This window comes from Hemiscyllium ocellatum, chromosome 21, assembly GCF_020745735.1.
Source record: "Hemiscyllium ocellatum isolate sHemOce1 chromosome 21, sHemOce1.pat.X.cur, whole genome shotgun sequence".
In the NCBI taxonomy this organism is placed as follows: Eukaryota; Metazoa; Chordata; class Chondrichthyes; order Orectolobiformes; family Hemiscylliidae; genus Hemiscyllium; species Hemiscyllium ocellatum.
The window spans coordinates 38,006,229-38,026,953 of record NC_083421.1 but is presented as its reverse complement, the minus strand read 5'-3'; the positions used below and the strand labels follow the sequence as shown (position 1 = coordinate 38,026,953).

The following is a 20,725-nucleotide window of genomic DNA, read 5'->3' as shown; positions in this document are numbered from 1 at the left end:
AATTCTTCAGAGTTACCTCATTTTCTGACATGCCCTTGTCAGCCTTTTCCATTAAAACTGATTTTTTAAAATTCAGACCATCCTCATCTGGCTTTCTATTCTCACTACAACTGAGGATCCCCCTACACCCCCTCCCTACTAGTTTAAATGCTCCTGAATAGAACTAGCTAATCTCCTTGCCAGGATATTGGTCCCGCTCCTGTTCAGGGGAAATCTGTCCCTTTTGAACAGACATTTTCTGTCCCAGATGAAATCCCAATGATCCAAAAATCTGAATCCTTACCCACTGCACCATCTCCTCAACCATCGAGTTATATGATTCCCAACCTCCAAACTCTAACAGGTGGTGTAAGAAGTGAGATCCACAGGACAAAAGGTTTATTTAGCTTTCGATTGAATTTAGATTAAATTTAAACACATATGAAATAGTCCTTAAGTGAAAACAGAAGCTACAATGGCATTGGCATATGTTCAGAAACAGCTGAGAGAGTTTGACTACAAAAACTGGGCAGTTGGATCAAGATGTACTTTGGGCGTCACATGACGGAGATTCTGACTCTAGCTTTGTTTAACTGTCTAAGGAGTTTCAGAAGGCTAAGATCAAGTTAATAATAGTCTGGAAGAGGCAGTCCAACAGCACCCATAAACTGCCTTATAGCTAAATGAAAAAAAAATAAAATTCAAGAAAACAAGTTTACGAGTGGAAAGTGACAGGATAGCCATTTGGATGGAATGGTGACTGAGGCACCTGTCAAGCCACACTATACAAAGACACAGAGGTCAAAAAGAATCTAACAACACAGTTGCGATCTGAGAATCCAGATTGAGGGGAGACCTAACAGATGCAAGGGTAGCTGTGAGAGTTCATTCGACCACAGAACTATAACAGATCACGGAATGTCATAACCCAAAATCAGGTAACTTCAGACAAATCTGACAACAATGATCAGTAACATCTCCCTTCATTTTTTTTCTATCTAACTGCTCATTAGGACCATATTGTTTTGTTTGTGCTCAAAACATCTATGTGCTGCATTGTATGATTGTGTGCAATGTTTTAATGACAACGGAGCTTATATTATTTAAGAAAGCTCAATTGCTTTTCTCACACGAGAAACCTTCACGATGCTACATCTTGTATCATAACACTACATTCTGATGGAGTCTTAATATTGGATCATCATAAACACTTTTTAATATTAAGCTTTTTGTAAAAAGATTGTGATACAGGTCTACTTCTGAATGAATTGTAATTTTGAGGGTAAAATGTCTCACAAAAGTTGAGACACTAGCAACAAAGAAGTGTTTCCAAGCTGTCTGTTCTACACACAATAAGTGCAAAGTTAATTAAACAGAGTAACATACGTCTGTAATGATGGGAATTCCCAAGTGAGCCATGTTGTTAATGATCTCACTGTCCTCGGGTGGGATCTGAGCATGTTGAATCAGTTTGTTCAGATTCTCCTCAGTGATTCCTAATTTAGAACGAGAAAGAAAGAGATGGTTTCACTTCAAATCATTATTCTTTTATCAGGCAAGTCCAGCATTACTGCAACGACTCCCCAGCAATCACACATGTTCCAGTTGCAATATATTCTTATTAATATGGGGAAGTATCAATTCCCAATTTCAGTTGTGCCACCAAAAAGATATTCTTAGCAGGAACCAGGTGCATCCATGAAAGAAAGCACAACTATTCCCAGGGCATACTCCCTCCCACTCCAGCATCAAAGGAAGTCTCCAAAATAATCTTCAGTCTGACAAAAGTAGGTAGTGGAGAATGGCTTTTGAAAAAGGAGCTACTAGTAAAAATAATTTAAGAATAGTGTTCTTGGTGCCCAGATCTGTACATGTTTGCACAGCAACTAGCCACAGTCGAGCAGAGCATATTAGAGGTGGAGTATCTTTTCTTTATGTTAGGTCCACCAGCCCTTTCAATTCCAATTCCATGTCTTTCTGCCACTTAAGTTAACACCAGCAACTAGGCTCATTTCACCCAAAAAGACCAAGTATGGGTTGCGATCAGAAAATATGAATATAATAAGGCTGCTTCTCTCAGTTCTTAGAGGATATATTGACAGTGGATGTAAATGTAATCTCCCTTGATTTTAATTTCCATTGCTTTGGTGTAAATGAAATCAGGAGAGGGGTATAATTGGCAGCTGATCCAGCGTCATTCATCTTACACTATTTCACAAAGTCAAAATTACTCCATGCTAAGTTGTACATGGAGTAATTGAAATAATTTTATCTATCAACCCATTTCTTCCACTCCTTTTGCCAGAAAAGGGACCAAACAAGTTCTGATATATCTTTCACCCAGTCATGCAATTTTCTCTTGCATTATCACTGACATCTTTCAGTGAACTATAGGACATCTCACTAAGCAGCCTGATAGAAAACAAGTGAAATGTATGTGTGACATTGGCAGTGTGGGTAGTACTTTATCCTGTGAGGATAGCAGTGCTTGCAGTAACCTCAAATGTTAAGGCTTCAGCCACACAGGCTGCATTTCTGATGTTAACCTTTCTTACTCACCATTTTTAAGGAAAATGTAGAGAAGGATGATGCGAATTTTATCATAAGTGGAGACATTATTGTCCAGCAGAATGGGAACAATGGCCCTCATTGGATCCTTGATCTTCTCTCCCTCAGCATCAGTCCCCATGGCCAGATCCTAAAAAAATAACATTTGCAGCATTTTTAGGATACTTCATTTTGCAAACTTTGCTTGTAATTGCTCAGAATTTGTAAATGACTAAAGTTTCTCCCAAATGGCAGTACCACTGGTCACTTGTCAGATGTTAAATCTGACTGAATGTCAAACATTGCGTAATAGATCTGCTGGACTTAAAAGTGTGTCATTGGATGTTGCTGGTCTGTATTGCAATACATTTTTCACTTTGGCTGCTCTATGTATGATGGGATGATGCTAGAATAATTGTAGGAATGGAATTAGAAACTTCACACTGTTTTTTTGAAACTTCAATTCTCGCCACAAATAAACTTTTTAAAAATTAAAAAAAAGTTTTGTGGAATTACATCAGGTCATTTCACTCCTGAACTCATTTGTCAGAAAGACTATCCATCATCATCATGTTAGTCCTGTAATATGGTGTTCGTATGGGAACAGGAAAAGGGTTTGTTTTAGTGCCTTCACTGGTTTGCTGACATTCGCACTGTCTCTATTCACATCTGAAGAATAATTCACAAAACAATAACTCTTTAAAATATTCTACCCTGGAGGGCAGCATTGACTCAGCGAGTATGTTCAAGACTGAAATTGATAGATATCTAGATACTGATGCCATCAAGATCGCGTAAGGCAGATGATAGTGAATTGGCAGCCTTTTTACTTCTTTCCCAACTTTTATTTATTAACAAATGAACTGATTTGCTATTACATGCATCACAATAATGCACAAAGTCATGAACCACCTCAGTTTATTTAGGAGATGGGGATATGAACATTGGTGGGCTGGAGGGCAAAGAATAGGATGTGTCCAGGAGTCCTCGATTTCATGAATGTTTGACTGACAAATGTGATCCCATAAAGGAGTGTAATTTTAAAGATCCAACATGCAAATATTTCCTGTACTTTTCTGTACTTACGAACAGTTACATTATATTGTCTTGCATGTGGTCCACATTGCATATCAATCGACTTGCAAACAGATGCAGGAATGGAACCTATTTGCAACCTGGGGATTGTCTGTACTTAGAGTTACTGGGGCACACTCGAGGGAGTCACTGAGCCTCATAATGAAGGACGCTGGAATTTTACATTTTCTAACTTAAAAATATCAGCTGTATTTAGCTTAGCAATGTTGATGTGACCTTAAAAACATTAATGCATCCTATATAAAGAGTTATAGTGATATTCTTGTTGAATATTTCATTATTATTAGGAATGTTAACATAGCAAAACTTCATTCCTTCCTGTTAAGAACATGAAGAGAAGCCTATCTTCATTATTCCTGAAATTGATCAAATGGATCCTACATATTCACGAATCTGCTCCAAAATATTTCTGTCCATGTACAGATTTATGTGGTTAATGTATTTCAGTAGGGTCTATCACAATAAGGTGTCAAACAACAGGCGGGGCAAAGACATTAACTCTTAGTCTTGCCTGATGGTTGCCAGATATCCCACAGGTGATCTGCTGTGTGTTTCTTTCTCTCTCTTTCTTTCTTCCTATGGCAACAGCACCCGACCTTTCCAAGTATGTCCTCATGAAAATGGTGAACTACAAGGATGTCACACCGTGCCTATGTAGGAATGTTTACCTTGAAAGCAAATTCCAGAAGGTGTAGACCTTGATTCTGTGCTTATGACGAGAGTGTCAAGTCCTACCAAATAGTTAATGCTGGCAGTGGGGGCAAACGTTCAGCTTGGACTAGCAGATGGGCACAAAATGGGTAGTCAAAGGGGCAAGACCACTTTAAGGTTCAAATCCCAGTAACACTGGGGGCAATGTTTAATTACCTTGGGTAGTGACAAAACTGGTAGCATCAGTTACAATGTTATTCTTGCTACCCTCCACATTTTATTCTCCATCAAAATCATGGACAGGAATATGGAGGGCAGCGTAAAACAGGGATTCGGTCAGATCCCATAGGTTTTCCACCTTTTGGAGTTGATCAAATGGGCTCTGTTTTTGTGGTGAGCTGTGGACATTCTATTTTCGGGTTTCATCAGATTGGAAGATAAGGCCAGTTATGCAGGGGTGAGGAGAAGGTGCCAGGGCCAATGAGAAATGGTCATCAGTGAGCCAAGTGGTTTTAGCAGGGCTCCAAGGTACATTCAACTCTCTGCTAAGGACTGGGAGATTGGCAGTTGAAGATCTTCCCATGTGTAAATAAAGCTGTTGGGAATCTCCGAATCGCCTCCTACTCAACATGAATTAACAATCCCCAGCGTGTTTAATCTCTCACCTGTTCAACTCGGCACAATTTATCCACAGTGCCTTGATAATGTTTCATACAATCCTCAGCAAGATGAAGGTGGGTGGAATACTGCAAAACAAATAAAGGAAATTAAGCATCACATGTAAAACTAACACACTAATACAATTTCAGTTTATATTTAGGGAGGTGACAGCCTAGCGGTATTACCAGGGGGGTGTTAATCCAGACACTGGGTAATGGTCTGGGGACCTGAGTTTGAATCCTGCCATGGTGGATGGTGAAATTTGAATTCAATAAATACTGTATTGAATGATGATCCTGAAATTAAATAATGATGACCATAAAATCATGATCAATTATCAGAGAAACCATCTGGTTCACTAATGTCCTTTAGGGAAGGAAACTGCTGTCCTTATCTGGTCTGGCCTTCATGTGACTCCAGACTCACAGCAATGTGGTTGACACTTAACTGCCCTCTGTGCAATTAGGGATTGGCAATAAATGTTGGCCTGTGAGTAAAGAAAAAATATTTCTTTGTACTATGCATATACTTCTATCATTAGCCTGTGTGCTCTAAGGTGAGGAAATCCAAACTACTTACCCTCTTGTCTATAGAAGTAATTTTTCAGAATTATAATACCTTGCTTAGTTCCTTCTGATATTGTGGCATCTTCTTCAGCATCTGAGACAAATCCCTCATGGTTGTCTGAATGAGGACAGCATGTAATTACTATTCTTACACTGGATGGTACAGATGTCACTGGTTCACAACTTAGCTGTTGACATAGTACACAGACATTCCATTCTACTCATTTCACACAAAGCACATAGTGAACAAAATACTTCCATGCATCCCTGTGCAATGACCATCAAAGCATTATTTCAGCTTGATACAAACAGCTTGCTTGATCGGAATATTTTTCTCAACAAAACTGAAACTTCTCAATCAACGTGTTCCAAAGTCCAACTTCACAGAAGTAGATATGAGAGCTACATACAAAAATACAATTTTTATTTGTTTAATGCTGAAGGTGTCTATAAACACCCATGTCTGTTATTCGTAAAGAAAGTGATTGTGCTAACTGGAGTTAAATTATCTCACACCCGCAGCTGCGATGTGAAATGACCGCATATTTTGTCACTCTGCCTTGATCCCATTGTTACATTTTGCACTGACTCCTGTTGAGTTGATGTCAACACTACCTGCTTTGCATTTGGTTTCTTTTCAGAGTTCTTGAATGAAACAAAGTAAAAGCTGCAGACACAGTAGTATATTAGACTGCTGCAATGGAGCACATAAAGTTTGTTTCCATTAGAACCACAAAAGCACTGGTCACCAAACCCTCTCAATTTTCCATATTGTGGTCATGCTTCTTCCTTCCTAATGTTCAAACTATCTTAAAATTTATAGGAAGTGATGTTATCTGCAGATGAGAGAGGTTGTGAGTGCAAACGCCATATAAATGCCTAGCCCATGAAATGAAAGAATTATCGGAAAATTTTAACAAGGTGTAATGTTTTTCAGAGCCACTGTCACATCAGAATCTGAAAAGCTCAGGGAATATTTGAGGAGCGAAAGTAACGGGTTGGTTTGTAAGAATCAGTGACTTCCTAACTGTTGATATTTTTCAAAATATTTCTGCTTCTGTCTTCCATGAATTTTCTATTGTGTTTTGTTATTAGTTTATGAACAGAAAATGATTCACACACAATAGAGAACAATTTTCAAAGGTACCATGACAATAGTTAAAACTTCAACATGCATTTCCAAAGGACTGGTTCAAACAAGAAAATATGAAGAATTCAATTCAAAGAAACGTTGGAAAGGTCTAAGTCAGTTTAAGAGACAATCGCTTGTATTCAGAGTCACAAAGTAGATCAGATAAATGCATTTCTTCAAGTAATCTACATTATCCTTATAAAATGTCAGTGATAGTCACAACCCAGTGAGCATTTTAATTTTGAAGTGAATCCAGCATACTGGCATGATCCAGGGAAATCACTTGTTGATTACTGTGTTCATATTTCTCCCAAATTTTTATGTCCACACTCCTTAACCTTTGTTACCTCGACTGCCCTGCCAAATCTGTAAATATTGCTTTAGGCTGAAGTTCCCAATTTCATTAGTTATCATGGTACCTCTATAACAGTCCCCCTGAAACAGCTAACTGAGAATCAAATACATCAGCACTGCTCAGGCACGACGTATTTACATCTTAACTGGACTTTAGTTCCCAAATCATCTGAGGAAGCTGTATGAGGTGTCACTAATCAATCTGTTTTAATTCATTTCAATCAAATGGAAGTGATATTTCCTTGCTAGCTTGATGGATATTTGAACTGTACAGCATTGAGCTAGACAGGCCAGTATTAGTTTTCAAACCTTATCAAACTGATCTCTGTAGGGCAGTAGGTTTGGATGTTATTATTCTTTGTGCCTTTGAGCTAATGCAGGAAATGAATAAGCTAGGGTGTTCATTCCTGATCGCTATCCATCAGGTATTACTGGAAAGTTTAGGGTGGATGTCATGTGAAGACAATGTTAGTTTTCCAAATGAATGATATCTGCTTTGACAAGGTGCCAGAGAGCTGTTGATTTTATTTCCCAACAAGGCTTTTCAGGATTAGGAAAGGAAGGAAACCAAGGATGTTATAAACTGAACAAATGGAATGTAGCAAAATAGTGTCTACAAACCTTCTCACCAGTCGCCATTCTCTTGCTCGAGGAGAAGTCTTTCAAGGACCGCGTAACCTCCCTGAAAAAAAAGGCATATTTACACAATCTGAGGGGGTTCATGTATTTGATTGAAAATTGAATCTTTCTTAACCTTCCATTGTCTACTTGGTTCAGAAAACTATTCGGTTTTGAATACACAAATACTATTGGAACATTTGCTATCTATCAACTGGATTCTGAGGCAAATTTAAGTCCAATTATTCAAACCTGAAAGCTAACTTTTACCTACTTGCAGCATCTCCAGCTGCTATCCTGAAAAAAATTCTGGGCATTTCTCCCCTATAGAGTCATATGAAGCAGAGACCATGGGTCCAAAGTAATAATGACATCTGTACAAGTGAGCTAAATAAACTCAACTGTCAGATCATTAGGATAAGTTCTGTAAGACTCCAGGTCAAGATGTATCGTGACATGTAGGCAGTCTATGAGCTGGAGTAGTAGACATCAGATGTACCATACTTCACTCCAAGTGAAAACTAGCCTTAACTTCAAATAAAGAATCCATGTTACCATTTATGCAATCCCCCTGCATGTATGTTTATGAAAATAAATGTGATACGCTGACAATTAGTGAAAACACCACTTTGAAGAATGAATGTCTGTATACTACAGATTTTCACAAACAATAGAAGAGCCCAGTGAAAATGAAAGAACTATCAATTCTCATTTTGTATACGGATTTTGCAGCTTCATAAGGATTCTATATATACTCTATCTTTTAATTCTGGGACCACACATTGCTCCGGGCAGCAGACATTGGATCCTGGTAAAATTGTTCAAGTGCTTAATTTGCCAAAGCCTAACTGCTGTAATGTTAAAGCAGAAACAGACGTTAAATAGCAGAGTCTGAAATGAGGCAGCAATTGAAATTGAACTCTGCAGAAAGGAAAATAAAACAAAGAATTGTGGATGCTGGAAATCTGAAACAACTAACAGAAATTGCTGGAAGAATAACAATGAGTCACTGGATCTGAAACATTAGCTCTGCTTTCTCTCCACAGATGCTGCCAGATCTGCTGAGTTTCTCTAGCAGTTTCTGTTTTACTTCCAGGAGATTTCATCACTGCTGGAGCATCGTCGACCACGTCGGAGGGGAAATTGCGGTCTTTGAAGAATGGTAGTGGAATTGGTCCTCCTGGGAGCAGATGCAGCGGAGGTGAAGGAATTGGGAATATGGGATGGCGTTTTACAGGGGGCAGAGTGGGAGGAGGTGTAATCTAGGTTGCTGTGGAAGTCGGTCAGTTTGTAGTAAATGTCTGTGTTGAGTCGGTCCCGAGATAGAAATGGAGAGGTCTAGGAAGGGGAGGGAGAAGTCTGAGACGGTCCAGGTCAATTTGAGGTTGGGGTGGAAGGTGTTAGTAAAGTGGATGAACTATTCAACCTCCTCGTGGGAGCACGAGGCAGCGTCAATACAATCATCGATGTTGGCTGAATAATCAGGTTTGTGACAGTATCTAACACAGTAGAAGCAATTCAAAGAACATCTTGGGCCCACACAAAGTTGCTCGTTGCTGAATCATAGGAGCATTATACAAACCAGACACAAGTAAGATGCCATTCTTATGAGAAGGCAGAGGTTATGGGTTATGTATCATTTATTCACCACTGGAAAGACAGCCGGTGCAGACAAACTTAGATATCAAGGTGGATGCTGCAGTCTCGTATATGGACCTAGAAATTGCCTGGCTTTCAATGTTACATGCAAAGCATACAGCACTAATGCAAGCATGAAAGGTCAAAACCAGTAGTCCAATGTCATGGGAAGCCACAAACAGAGGCCAGAAAGACACCGCAATCCAATCAACCAAGCCTGTGTGCCAAACATTGTAAAATCAAGATCCACCAAATCTCTCGCCAAGAGATTATGGTCAGATGATGAGGGACACCAGAACATCAATGTATAAAAGTGAGTAGAATTCAACACTACGAACATTAAGAAATGTCCCAATAAAACCCTTTGCCACTGTGCAGATTATAGGGTGGCAGATGCTAGGTCAGCATAAACTAGGGTGGCTCGGTCACTCAGTGGTTAGCACTGCGGCCTCTGTGTCAGGGACCTGGGTTCGCTTCCAATTTTGGGTGACTGTGCAAACTCCATTCTCCCAGTGTCTGTGTGGTGTGCTCTGGTTTCCTCTCACATCCCAAAGGTGTGCAGGTTAGATGGGTTGACCACGCTAAATTAGAGTCATAGAGGCATAGAGCTGTAGAGCATAGAAACAGACCTTTCAGTCCAACTCTTCCATGCTAACCAGATATCCTCACTTAATCTAGTCCTTTATGCCAGCATTTGGCCCATATCCCCCTAAGCCCGTCCTATTCATATACCCGTCGAGATGCCTTTTAAATTTGGTAATTGTATCAGCCTCCACCACTTCCGCTGGCAGCTCATTCCATACACGCACCACCCTCTACATGAAAAAGTTGCCCCTTAGCTCCCTTTTATTTCTTTCCCCCTCATCCTAAACCCAGCACTCTAGTTCTGGACTCACCCACCTCAGAGAAAAGACCTTATCTGTTTATCCTATCCTTGCCCCTCATGATTTTATAAACCTCTATAAGGTCACCTCTCAGCCTCCAATGCTCCAGGGAAAACAGTCCCAGCCTACTCAGCCTCTATCTCTAGCTCAAATCCTCCAACCTGGCAACATCCAATTAAATCTTTTTTTGAACCCTTTCAAGTTTCACAACATCCTTCCACGCAATATGCCAAAAGTGGCCTAACCGATGTCCTGTAGAGCTGCAACATGATCTCCCAATTCCTATACTCAATGCTCTGACCAATAAAGAAAAGCATACCAAAAGCCTTTTTCACTATCCTATCTACCTGTTACTCTACTTTCAAGGAACTATGAACCTGCACTCCAAGGTCTCTTTGTTCAACAACATGCCACCAGACCTTATCATTAAGTGTATAAGTCCTGCTCTGATTTGCTTTTCCAAAATGCAGCATTTCACATTTATCTAAATTAAACTTCATCTGCCGCTCCTCAGGCCATTGGCTCATCTGAGCATGATCCTGGTGTAATCTGAGGTAACCTTCTTCGCTGTCCACTACACCTCCAATTTTGGTGTCACCTGCAAACTTACCAACTATACCTCCTATGTTCACTTCCACATCATTTATATAAATGATGAAAAGTAGTGGACCCAGTACCAATCCTCGGGCACACCACTGGTCACAAGCCTCCAGTCTGAAAAACAACCCTCCACCATCACCTCGAGCCAGTTCTGTACCCAAAAGGCGAGCTCTCGCTGTATTCCATGAGATCTAACCTTGCTAACCAGCCTCCCATGAAGAACTTTATCGAACGCTTTATCGAAGTCTATTGAGATCAGGTCCACCACTCTGCCCTCATCAAACCTCTTTGTTACTTCTTCAAAAAAACTCAATCAAGTTCGTGAGACATGATTTCCCATGCACAAAGCCATGATGACGATCCCTAATCAGTCCCTATCCCTGGATTGTCCCATAATGTTCAGGGATGCATACATTAGGTAAATTAGCCGTTGCAAATGCAGGATTATGGGGGTAGGTTGGGGGACTGGATCTGGATTGGATGCTCTTCAGAGAGTCAGTGCAGATACAAAGGGCCAAATAGCCTCTTTCTACACTGTAGGGATTCTATGATTCTATAAACCAATGCAAAATTGGACATTGATCCAGGTGCAGTAGTGTTCCACTTTGTGCACTGAAATGTGTATACCCACATAAGTAACAAATGAGGATCTAACCAAGCAAACTTAAACAGCTTGGAGATTCCATCCTTGGGATTCACTACACTCCAGTAGAATCATAGAATCCCCACAATGTGGAAGCAGGCTATTCAGCCCATTGAGTTCACACTGACTCTTCGAACAGCATCCCAGCCAGATGAACCAACATACACTATTCCTGTAATCCTGTATTTCTTCTGACCAGCATACCTAGTCTGCACATCCAGGTCACTATGGGCAATTTACCGTGGCCAGCCCACCTAACCTGTGTCACTATAAAACTAACTCTCGGAGATCCAAGATGGCGGCGACTCAGCAAGTCTGAGTCTACAGAGCCCTTCCCAAAACCTGGGTAAAGTGGGTTTCCTGTCCCCACCACACTTGCCAAACCACCCAAAAAATTTCTTTAATCTTAATTAGCTGCTGAATATTATATTTAAATAGTCTAATACTGAGTGGATAATGAGTAAATCAAAGGGACCCCGCAGCTCTCAGAAAACAAAGACCCCTCCCCCACCCTCCTCTCCTCTGGCTGCAGCTGATGTAAAAACAGGCCTTATAGAGATGATTGCTAGACTGGAATCGACACTCGTCAATTTCATCGCAGAATCCCGACAGCGATGGAATGCATTCGAAGAAAAGCTGCAGAAACAGAATCAAATCATGGAAGAGCTGCAGGGCCGAGTGGAGGGGGTGGAACTAAAGGCCACGACCTCCGAGGCTGCAGCTCAAACAGCTGCAGAACAGGTGAGAGCTCTGGAGCAGAGAGTCAGGGCCTTTGAAATTTACATCGATGATATTGACAACAGAAATCGGAGAAAGAATATTCGGCTGCTGGGCCTTCAAGAGCAAGAAGGGAAAGAACAGTTAGTAGCATTTCTGGAGCGATGGCTGCCGCAGATTTTAAACTTGGGGGCTGAAACTGACCGGGTAAGGGTGGAGTGGGCCTACCGGGTCGCAGTACGCGGATCTGGCCCAAACCAGCGCCCACGCCCAGTCCTGTTCCGGCTGCAGAGCTATAGGGAGAGGCAGATACTCCTGGATGCCTCCAGAAAGCTTGGAAAGGATCCTAAAGCTATGATTCATGAAGGATCCAAGATTATGTTATTTCAGGACTTCTCCCCGGCTTTGGCACGAAGAAGGAAGGCGTTTGATGAGGTGAAGAAATGTTTAAGGGACTTAGATATTCAATACACCTTACGCTACCCAGCGACGTTATGCTTTACCCACGAAGGATCCGAGTATAATTTTAGATCATCGGAAGAGGCCAAGAAACTTTTAGACTCGGTTAAATAAATCGTAAGAGACAATTTATGTTGGCTTGCCTCTCCCACACTCCGTGGGGAGAAATGGTTACTTTATTCTACTTTACTTTTGCCTCTGGGAGCGGGGTTGTCTTCCTTGCTATGTTATTATACTTAACTGTAATCTGTTGGAGTTGTAATTTTATAGTTATGTGTGTTTGTACGTGGCATTGATGCTATTAGATATACTCAGGTATGGGTGGGGTGGGGTGGGGGTGCGGCGCTCACTGTTAACTCTAGCTCGGTATTATATCTAAATCCTATTAAGGAGCGCCCGGGTCGAGGGTGGGACACTGTTTGGGAGAGGATATGGTGGAATGTTGGAAAGGTAGTAAGGCCCCCTGAGAACAAGGGGGAAGATCTCCATTCAAACATGTTTAATTTTTTTTTTGTTTGTTCTTATTGTTTGGAAATAGCTTCCTTTTAATCATACTGTTATGAGTGTATTAGAGAACATTTTCTCTTATTTGAAGGATGTAAGCGACTCAACTATACACTCTGGATGATTGTGGATTAGTTGAATTTTGATGATTATATATTTAAGATCTATTTTTATATTAATGTTTGTGCTTGAAAATTCTGCTTATTTTTGTAAATTTGTCAAAATGTTAAATTCCCAATAAAAATATCTATAAAAAAAAACTAACTCTCATCACCTCCACATTGTGTACGTCACAGGTCTAGTGATCATATCCCTTGCAGCACGCTGTCACTGGTCACCATCAATGGTACTGTGACAACAACGATGAGAATCACAGCTCACAAGAAGCACCATTGAAATTAATGCCTGTGATTATACTGGCAGAAGATCACCTAACGCCACAATATGGATCATTAGTTGAAAGTGATGAAGTCTATATCCATTATGAAACTGTAAACTTCATAGTGTAGCAAATCGAATTTGCCAGTTGGCAAATGGGTGGATAAACCCTCCCAACTCCAGATATTGCTCATCGATACTCCCAAGTGTAGATGATGCACTAATCGAGAAACAGAGTAAAATGAAAAGGGGTGTCCAAGTACAGCCAATTACCCAACCTGAACACCAATCAGAAATGACAGCATGCAACTGATGACACCTGAAGCCAGGAATAGTCAACATATGTCCAGAAGCTAGAATGCATCAAATACAAATGGCACAACAATGACAAAAGCCTAATCTACAATGCAACACAAATTAACCTGAACCAGTATTCTGAAAATGTACATCGTCTCGAGCAGAGATCACTTCAACTAAACAAACTGCCAATATGTTTCAGAGGCTTAAATTTATTGCTCTGTTTTAAAGTACATTAAGCAACATGAACTAAAATAGAGCTCCTGAATTCTTAAAATGGAAGCTGTACCTCAATACTTGAAGATGTTGTTGAAAATTAAGTTGTAACAAGAAGAAAACTGAATCTATAATTCCAATTCCAGTATAAGTAAAGTGGCAGGGTAAAATTCTAATCTACGGGATCACCCACCCAGCTTGCAGTCCCCACAGGATGCTTGGGAATCAGAATATTTGCAGTCTGTGCTGTCACACATTATCAGCTGGAATACTGAGGTCTGCTGTAGTCAGTGACTGCACTATCTCAGTTTTCAAATGAGGTGATATAGACTTCTGTAGGTTCTGAGACTCTCAAAGTTATTAAATAGTTGCCCAACCACAAGTGGCATAATTTATCTATCTTGCTTTCATTTCAATGTTACCATGTAAAAACAAATGCTCTATTTGCAATAGTTTTTTTTTATTCTTGTAGCTGACACCATCTTTTAGAATGGCGACTGGGTTAATGAGAGGCTGCACAGACCTATGGTTCTGCCTCAGCTGCCGTACTGTGTACAGTTCTGCTCTCTGCATTACAGGAAGGCTGTGATTGCACTGGAGGGAATGTACAGAAGATTCTCCACAATTCGCCTGGGATGGAGCATTTCAGCTACCGAGAGAGGCTGGGTAAGCTCACATTGTTTTCTTCAGAGCAGAGAAGGTTGAGGGTGGAACTGAGAGCAGTGTGGAAGATTGAGGGGCATGGACAGGGTGAATAGAGAGTTGCTGTTCCACTTCATCAAAGGGTCAACAAGAAGGGGTCATCATTTTAAAGTGAAAGGAAGGAGGGTTAGAGGGGATTTAAGGAAAGTCTTTACTCTCCCAGACAGTGGATTCCAGACGTCCATTACCTTCTGGGTGAAGGTTGAGGTGGGAAATCTCACAAACTTTAAAAAGTAATTAGATGAACACTTGAATTGTGATGACATTCAAGATTGAGCCAAGTGCAGGAAGTTGGACTTACGTAAGTAGTAAGCAGTACAGACTTGATAAGCCAAAGGGTCTCTTTTGTACTGATTGTATGATTCTTGAGATATGTACCAATACATGTAGAGAATTACCATACGCAGGCAAATGTCCATTTCTCTGTACCTAGTTTATCTGACTAACCAGAAGCAATCTGACACTTCTCTTAAGTTTTGCAAATTGCAGCAACTGTGTGAAGATATGCAAGTCTTTCTATTTGAATATATGAAGTAACCTTTCCACATTCGTGGCAGTAGGAGACTTTAATGGAGTGACTTCTGCAGCATCCGTGAAAACTTATACATAAAATTATATCAGTTCAACCTCTCCAAATGTGATTTACAAATGCAAAAGATGTTAATATGTAGGGTTTTTTCCCTCCTAGTAACTAAATAATTTAAAATGCTACAGTGGTACAGAAATGCAGAATGAAGCCTGGGACATACTGGGACACCTCTGCGATGTGCTTGTGACGCAGGGTAATCCAGAGATCATCATCCTCATCCAGAAGGACCTCCTTGACCCGGTTTTCTCCAATACCACTCGTTTCATACCTGAGGGGGAGAGAGAGAATAAACAAATTAACATAAATAGAAAATCAGATCCGATTCAATGATTCCTCAGTAACAACATTTAGGAACTGAAGTTGATCTACTTATTATTTTGACATCACCAAACCTTCCCATGTCTTTCTGCACTACATGCTATGCCTAGTCAAAATGCTCAGGGAAATTCTCCACTTTCATGTCCTGGAAATACACAAGCAACCGAAAGATAAATCACTCTGTGATGCGCAATAATTCTTGGGGTTTCGATTCACGTTCCCCATTTTCCAACAAGGCGGCACTTTTGTGAGTGGGAACTCCATATGTAATGGATCATGATCCACACCCTATCACTCCTGGAGGACAGCATATTGCTCTTGGAAAGTACAAGACCACCAACACAATATTTGTTTGGTCACTTACATGGCGGCTTGTGAAAAAACATGAACCACAAAACAACATTGGTTAGATTACTTTTTTTGGAATATTGCATGCAATTCTGGTCTCCTTCCTATCAGAAGGATGTTGTGAAACCTGAAAGGGTTCACAAAAGATTTAAAAGGATGTTGCCAGGGTTGGAGAATATGAGCTACAGGGAGAGGCTGAATAGGATGGGGATGTTTTCCCTGGAGCTTTGGAGACTGAGGGTGACCTTATAGAGGTATATAAAATCATGAGGGGCATGGATAAGGTAAGTTATTTTCCCTGGGTGGGGAGCCCAGAGCTAGAGACCATAGGTTTAGGGTGAGAGGGAAAAAGGATCTAATGGGCAACATTTTCACACAGAAGTCGGAGCGTGTATAGAATGAGCTGCCAGTAAAAGTAGTAGAGGCTGGTACATTTACAGCATTTAAAAGGCTTCTGGATGGGTATATGAATAGGAAGGGTTTAGAGTAATATAGGCCAAGTGCTGGCAAATGGGACTAGATTATGTTAGGATATCTGATCGGCATGGACGAGCTGGGTCAAGGGTCTATTTCCATTCTGTACTTCTCAATGACTCTATGCTTCTATAACAGTGAAGTATTCTGCAGTTCACCAGCTTCCATGGCAGTTGTTCATGGTTATCAGCAGCCACTTTTTTACGCTGCAAACAATGGTGAGATAAAGAGCAGCTGGAACAGTTTCATAACCTGGACGGACTATTTACTTTACAAACCTTTGGATGCCTCTGGTACAAATGTGTGTTACATGGGCATTAGAATATAAAAAACATGGTGCAATGTTGTGTCAAATGTAAATTAATTGTGCATCAAAGGAGATCCAGTATGTTTGCTTAGAAAACATGAAAGTGTTTGTGAAGTTTTTATTGTGCTTTTACAGCTGAACCTAGCATGCTAAACAGGATATTGAAGTAAATGAATTCAGGAAACTGTATGGTGTATTACATTAGGGTTTTAAACCCAAGTTGGGATTGGAATGAAATTGCTTCTTCTTTTTGCCTGTTAAATTACTTACATAAGATGAGTTCGTGGGCTGTTGTGGCACAGTGGTAGTGTCCCTATCTCTGGGCCAGAGGGCCTGGGCCCATGCCCTACCTTGTGTCAGAATTCTGTAGGGGCTTGAATGACATGGCACACTGAGGGAAATGTGGCAGAATTGCAGAAAAAGTCCAGTGAGGCCTATCCTGGCATCGGGAGTAACTCACTCCATTTTTTTACATCATTCAGGCCCCTATACAGTTCCACTCACTTGAACAAAAGGTAGGACATGATCCCAGACCTTCTGGCCCAGAGAGAGGGACATTACCACTGCATCACAACAGCTCACAGACTCATTTTATCTCAGCACGATACGGTCACTGAGGCAAGATGCTTACTCAAGAGTACTGTGTTGTCTGTTATGGTGGGATATTGTTTGTTAATTACCTTGTCAATTGCACATCTCAACTCATCAATGTGCGACTTCCCATCCAACCACTCACCACAAGCAAACAAGAATTTTTGATGTGGGGAGTCAGGGTGAGTTGCTGGTGGCTTCATGTTGCTCACCATACAACAGATTTCCAGGTCTTAACTAAATGTCTAGTCTGAGCAATGGTAACATTTCCAGGTTATATGGAAAACTAGAAAACAAGGAGTCACTCACTTGTATACATCATTTTCAACAGGCAGCAAGTCATAGGTCATTGCCTGGAAGGTCAGTTCATGGAGAACAGGGGATACGGGGTCAAATCCACGGTCAATTATCAATAGCTGCGAGCGGGCTTTGTCTGGTCCCTGAAATCAGAAACATCAATTCTACCAAGGAGTCACAAACCAGTTCATTCCATCTCACACAAACAATGATACAAGCTACAACATAGGTCTCGGAGCTGGAGTGCTTCTATTCAATATTCTTTGACATTTTATCATTTCTCATCCAATAAAAATACAGAGGTTTAATTAATTCTTTTAATCCAGCTCTTGGTTCACTCAGTTCCTTTACAGTAATTTGTACCATTCTCCAATTAAAAGTGAAGGCAATCGGCCAGGTTTCAGTTATCCGCAATCCCAAATGTCAGGCGTTGGGAGTATTACTGGATGGCTTCTCCATCTGCTTTCCACAGAGATTGGAGCTGGCCTACCCACCTAAAAGAGGGAAGCCAGATTGGAATCAAGTGTGTAAACAAGTCTCCTGCTGTTCTATGTAGCATGACCCCAGTAAGTAGCCACTCACGTAAATAGCCACAGAACCTCAGACCTCGCTGTCCTGTTGCAGCTGCTAGGCAAGATGTCACACTCACTAGTTAATGCATGCATAGAAAAATCTGAAAGGTGTCATTTCAGCTGAGCCGTATTTACTGCTCATCTGTAATTATGCCATTAACAATCCCAATTATTAAATCCTACCAATTTTAAAAATAATTACTTGTGTAACAAATAGCTACAAGTTAATTTCTTAATAACTATTTAATGTCCTGTTTAATGGAGATGAAAATAAAAGATCTGTGCTCTATTGTATTACATACCATATCACTGCTTTAATGTTTTATGCACTAACTTCAGTTCATTCATAAGCTTTTGACATTTCTTTCAAAATTAAACTCAATTTCTCAACTCTAAAAAATTTTTTACTGTCAAAATTTGTTTATCCAGCAGCCTTCCTGAGCTAGCTCGCCCGGTAGATACACTTTGGATCAAAGTATAGGAAACACAGTCGCTAACCGGTTCTTCGTGACAAATCCCACCTGTCAAATGGCAACCTTTGAGCTTCCACAACGAGAGTTGTTCTTGCTAAGTAGGTTCAGGACAAGCAAGGCCCCTTTGTGGCCATCACCCATCATTAGGACCTCCCTACAAACCTTCTATGTACTTCGAGAGAATCACAAACAATGCTGCACTTTCCAGAGACATGTCTCTGCTCCAGACTAAATAACAGACTAATTACCTTAAACTCAGCAAATGAGAAGTTTATGACTTAGCTCCAGAGATTTGTATTATCTAAATGATTAAAATAACTTGTCTTTCAGTACAGCATACTGTTTACTGAATCAAAAAAAATCTAAATTAAAAATATTGGCAAGACACGCAATGCTTTGATACAGAAATTCCACAAATTTTTGAAAATAATTTATAGATTGAAAACTTTAAAATTATGTTGAGGCAATCAGTTTTGCTGAGATTTGCTTTTCTCTTTGAAAGGTTCTTCCACATCTGAAGTGCTGCTCTTCCACTGGGGAGCAAAGCTTGCTCTTTGCATCATTTGTAAATTATTACATTCATGTGGACTTTTGAGGGAGAGTGGAGATGAAGTTTGCAAGCTGGGATCAAACTTGCAGCAGCATTTATAATTCTTTAAAAGACTTCCTCTGGGACAGACAGTGACTATGTGGTTAGCACTGCTGCCTCACAGCGCCTGGAAGCCGGGTTCAATTCCACCCTCGGGCAAATGTGCAAACTCCACACAGACATCTTTCCCTATGGCTGCATGGGTTCCCTCCGGACCCTCTGGTTTCAACCCACAATCCAAGGATGTGTGGGTTAGGTGGACTGGCTATGCTCAGTTGCCCATACTGTCCAGGAATGTGTCAGTTATGTGGATTGACCATCAAAAATGCAGGGTTACAGGATACGGTAAGGGGGATCTCGGTGGGCTGTTCATGAGTGTGGACTTAATGGGCCAAATGGCCTGCTTCCACACTGCAAGGATTCTATGTTTGTGCCTTAGCAGAAAGCTCAGAGCAATCAGCACCACATTATTAATGCTCTGAACAAAAAAATAACAATACATTCAAAATGCAATTATGTAAATGTTTGAAGGGTAACAGGTACAGGGCAATGGGAAAGAGTAGGGAAATGAGATAATTGAATAGTTCCACCAGCTGAATGGTGTCCATCAATGCTGTGTCTATCTGTAATTCTGAGGCACTCCTCAATAGGGAAAAACAAACATCCAATGGAAAGAAGATGAATTCACATGAGAAAAAACATCAGTATGAAAACACTTTGTGTAATTTTATTAAGATGTTGTGTTGGGTTGCTAACTAAAGACCTAAAATAACACATCAATGCAGAAATGAGACATTTGTCCTCTGAAGAGAGGTTGAGCAGTTTAGGCCTATACTCTCTGGAGTTTAGCAGAATGAAGTATAGAAGGTGCTAAAGGGGATTGACACTGTAGACACTGTGAGGCAATCTAGAATGAGAAATCACAGTTTTAAGATAAAGGGTAGCAGATTAAAACATGTATCAGGAGAAATTATTTCTCTCAAAGGGTCAATAATCTCTGGAATTCACTTCCCCAGAATCCGATGAATGCTGGGGCAGTGAGTAAATTTAAAGAGTAATGGATTGAAGGGTTACAGAGAATGGGCAGAAAAGAGGAATTGAAGCTGAGATGAGATCAGCTATGACTGTATCAAACCTTAGCGCAGGCTCAAGGTGCTGGATTGTCTACTCCTGCTCTTAGTTCTTATCTTCTGAATTTTACAGACTGGGCCATGCCATCTGAAGATATGCAAATTGGAATTTGCATCTGATTTTCTTTAGTGGATTTCTACTGAAGTATAAGCAGTTTTATTAAAGAAAATTAAACCATTCTCAAGTAAGTTTATATTTAAATATATAACATTTGTTTTCTGGCTGACTAGATTGGTAATTAGCAATCAATAATGGATTTATTTTGATATTGTCAGAATAAGAACCAGGGGATTGTTAGGCCTCTTCTTTCCAATGGAAGATAAACATGATCACAATACATTGAACCCACTGAATGTGACAGCTCAACCAGTGAAACCGAACTAGCTCTACCCATCT

The 20,725-nt window shown here is 40.5% G+C and overlaps 1 protein-coding gene across 4 annotated transcripts in view; it reads right to left on the bottom strand.

Annotated features, from left to right (window-relative positions):
• The window catches only part of LOC132825827 (syntaxin-binding protein 1), a 155,630-nt gene that overhangs the window by 10,332 nt on the left and 124,573 nt on the right, over positions 1-20,725 (bottom strand). For all 4 annotated transcript variants that reach the window (XM_060841347.1, XM_060841345.1, XM_060841346.1 and 1 more), the window contains exons 9-15: positions 17,577-17,707; positions 15,390-15,497; positions 7,606-7,666; positions 5,551-5,616; positions 4,938-5,018; positions 2,539-2,677; positions 1,366-1,475 (exon numbers count right to left, since the gene is read on the bottom strand). In XM_060841347.1, the coding sequence (XP_060697330.1) occupies positions 1,366-1,475; positions 2,539-2,677; positions 4,938-5,018; positions 5,551-5,616; positions 7,606-7,666; positions 15,390-15,497; positions 17,577-17,707 (696 nt within the window). The remainder of the gene's footprint in view (positions 1-1,365; positions 1,476-2,538; positions 2,678-4,937; positions 5,019-5,550; positions 5,617-7,605; positions 7,667-15,389; positions 15,498-17,576; positions 17,708-20,725) is intronic.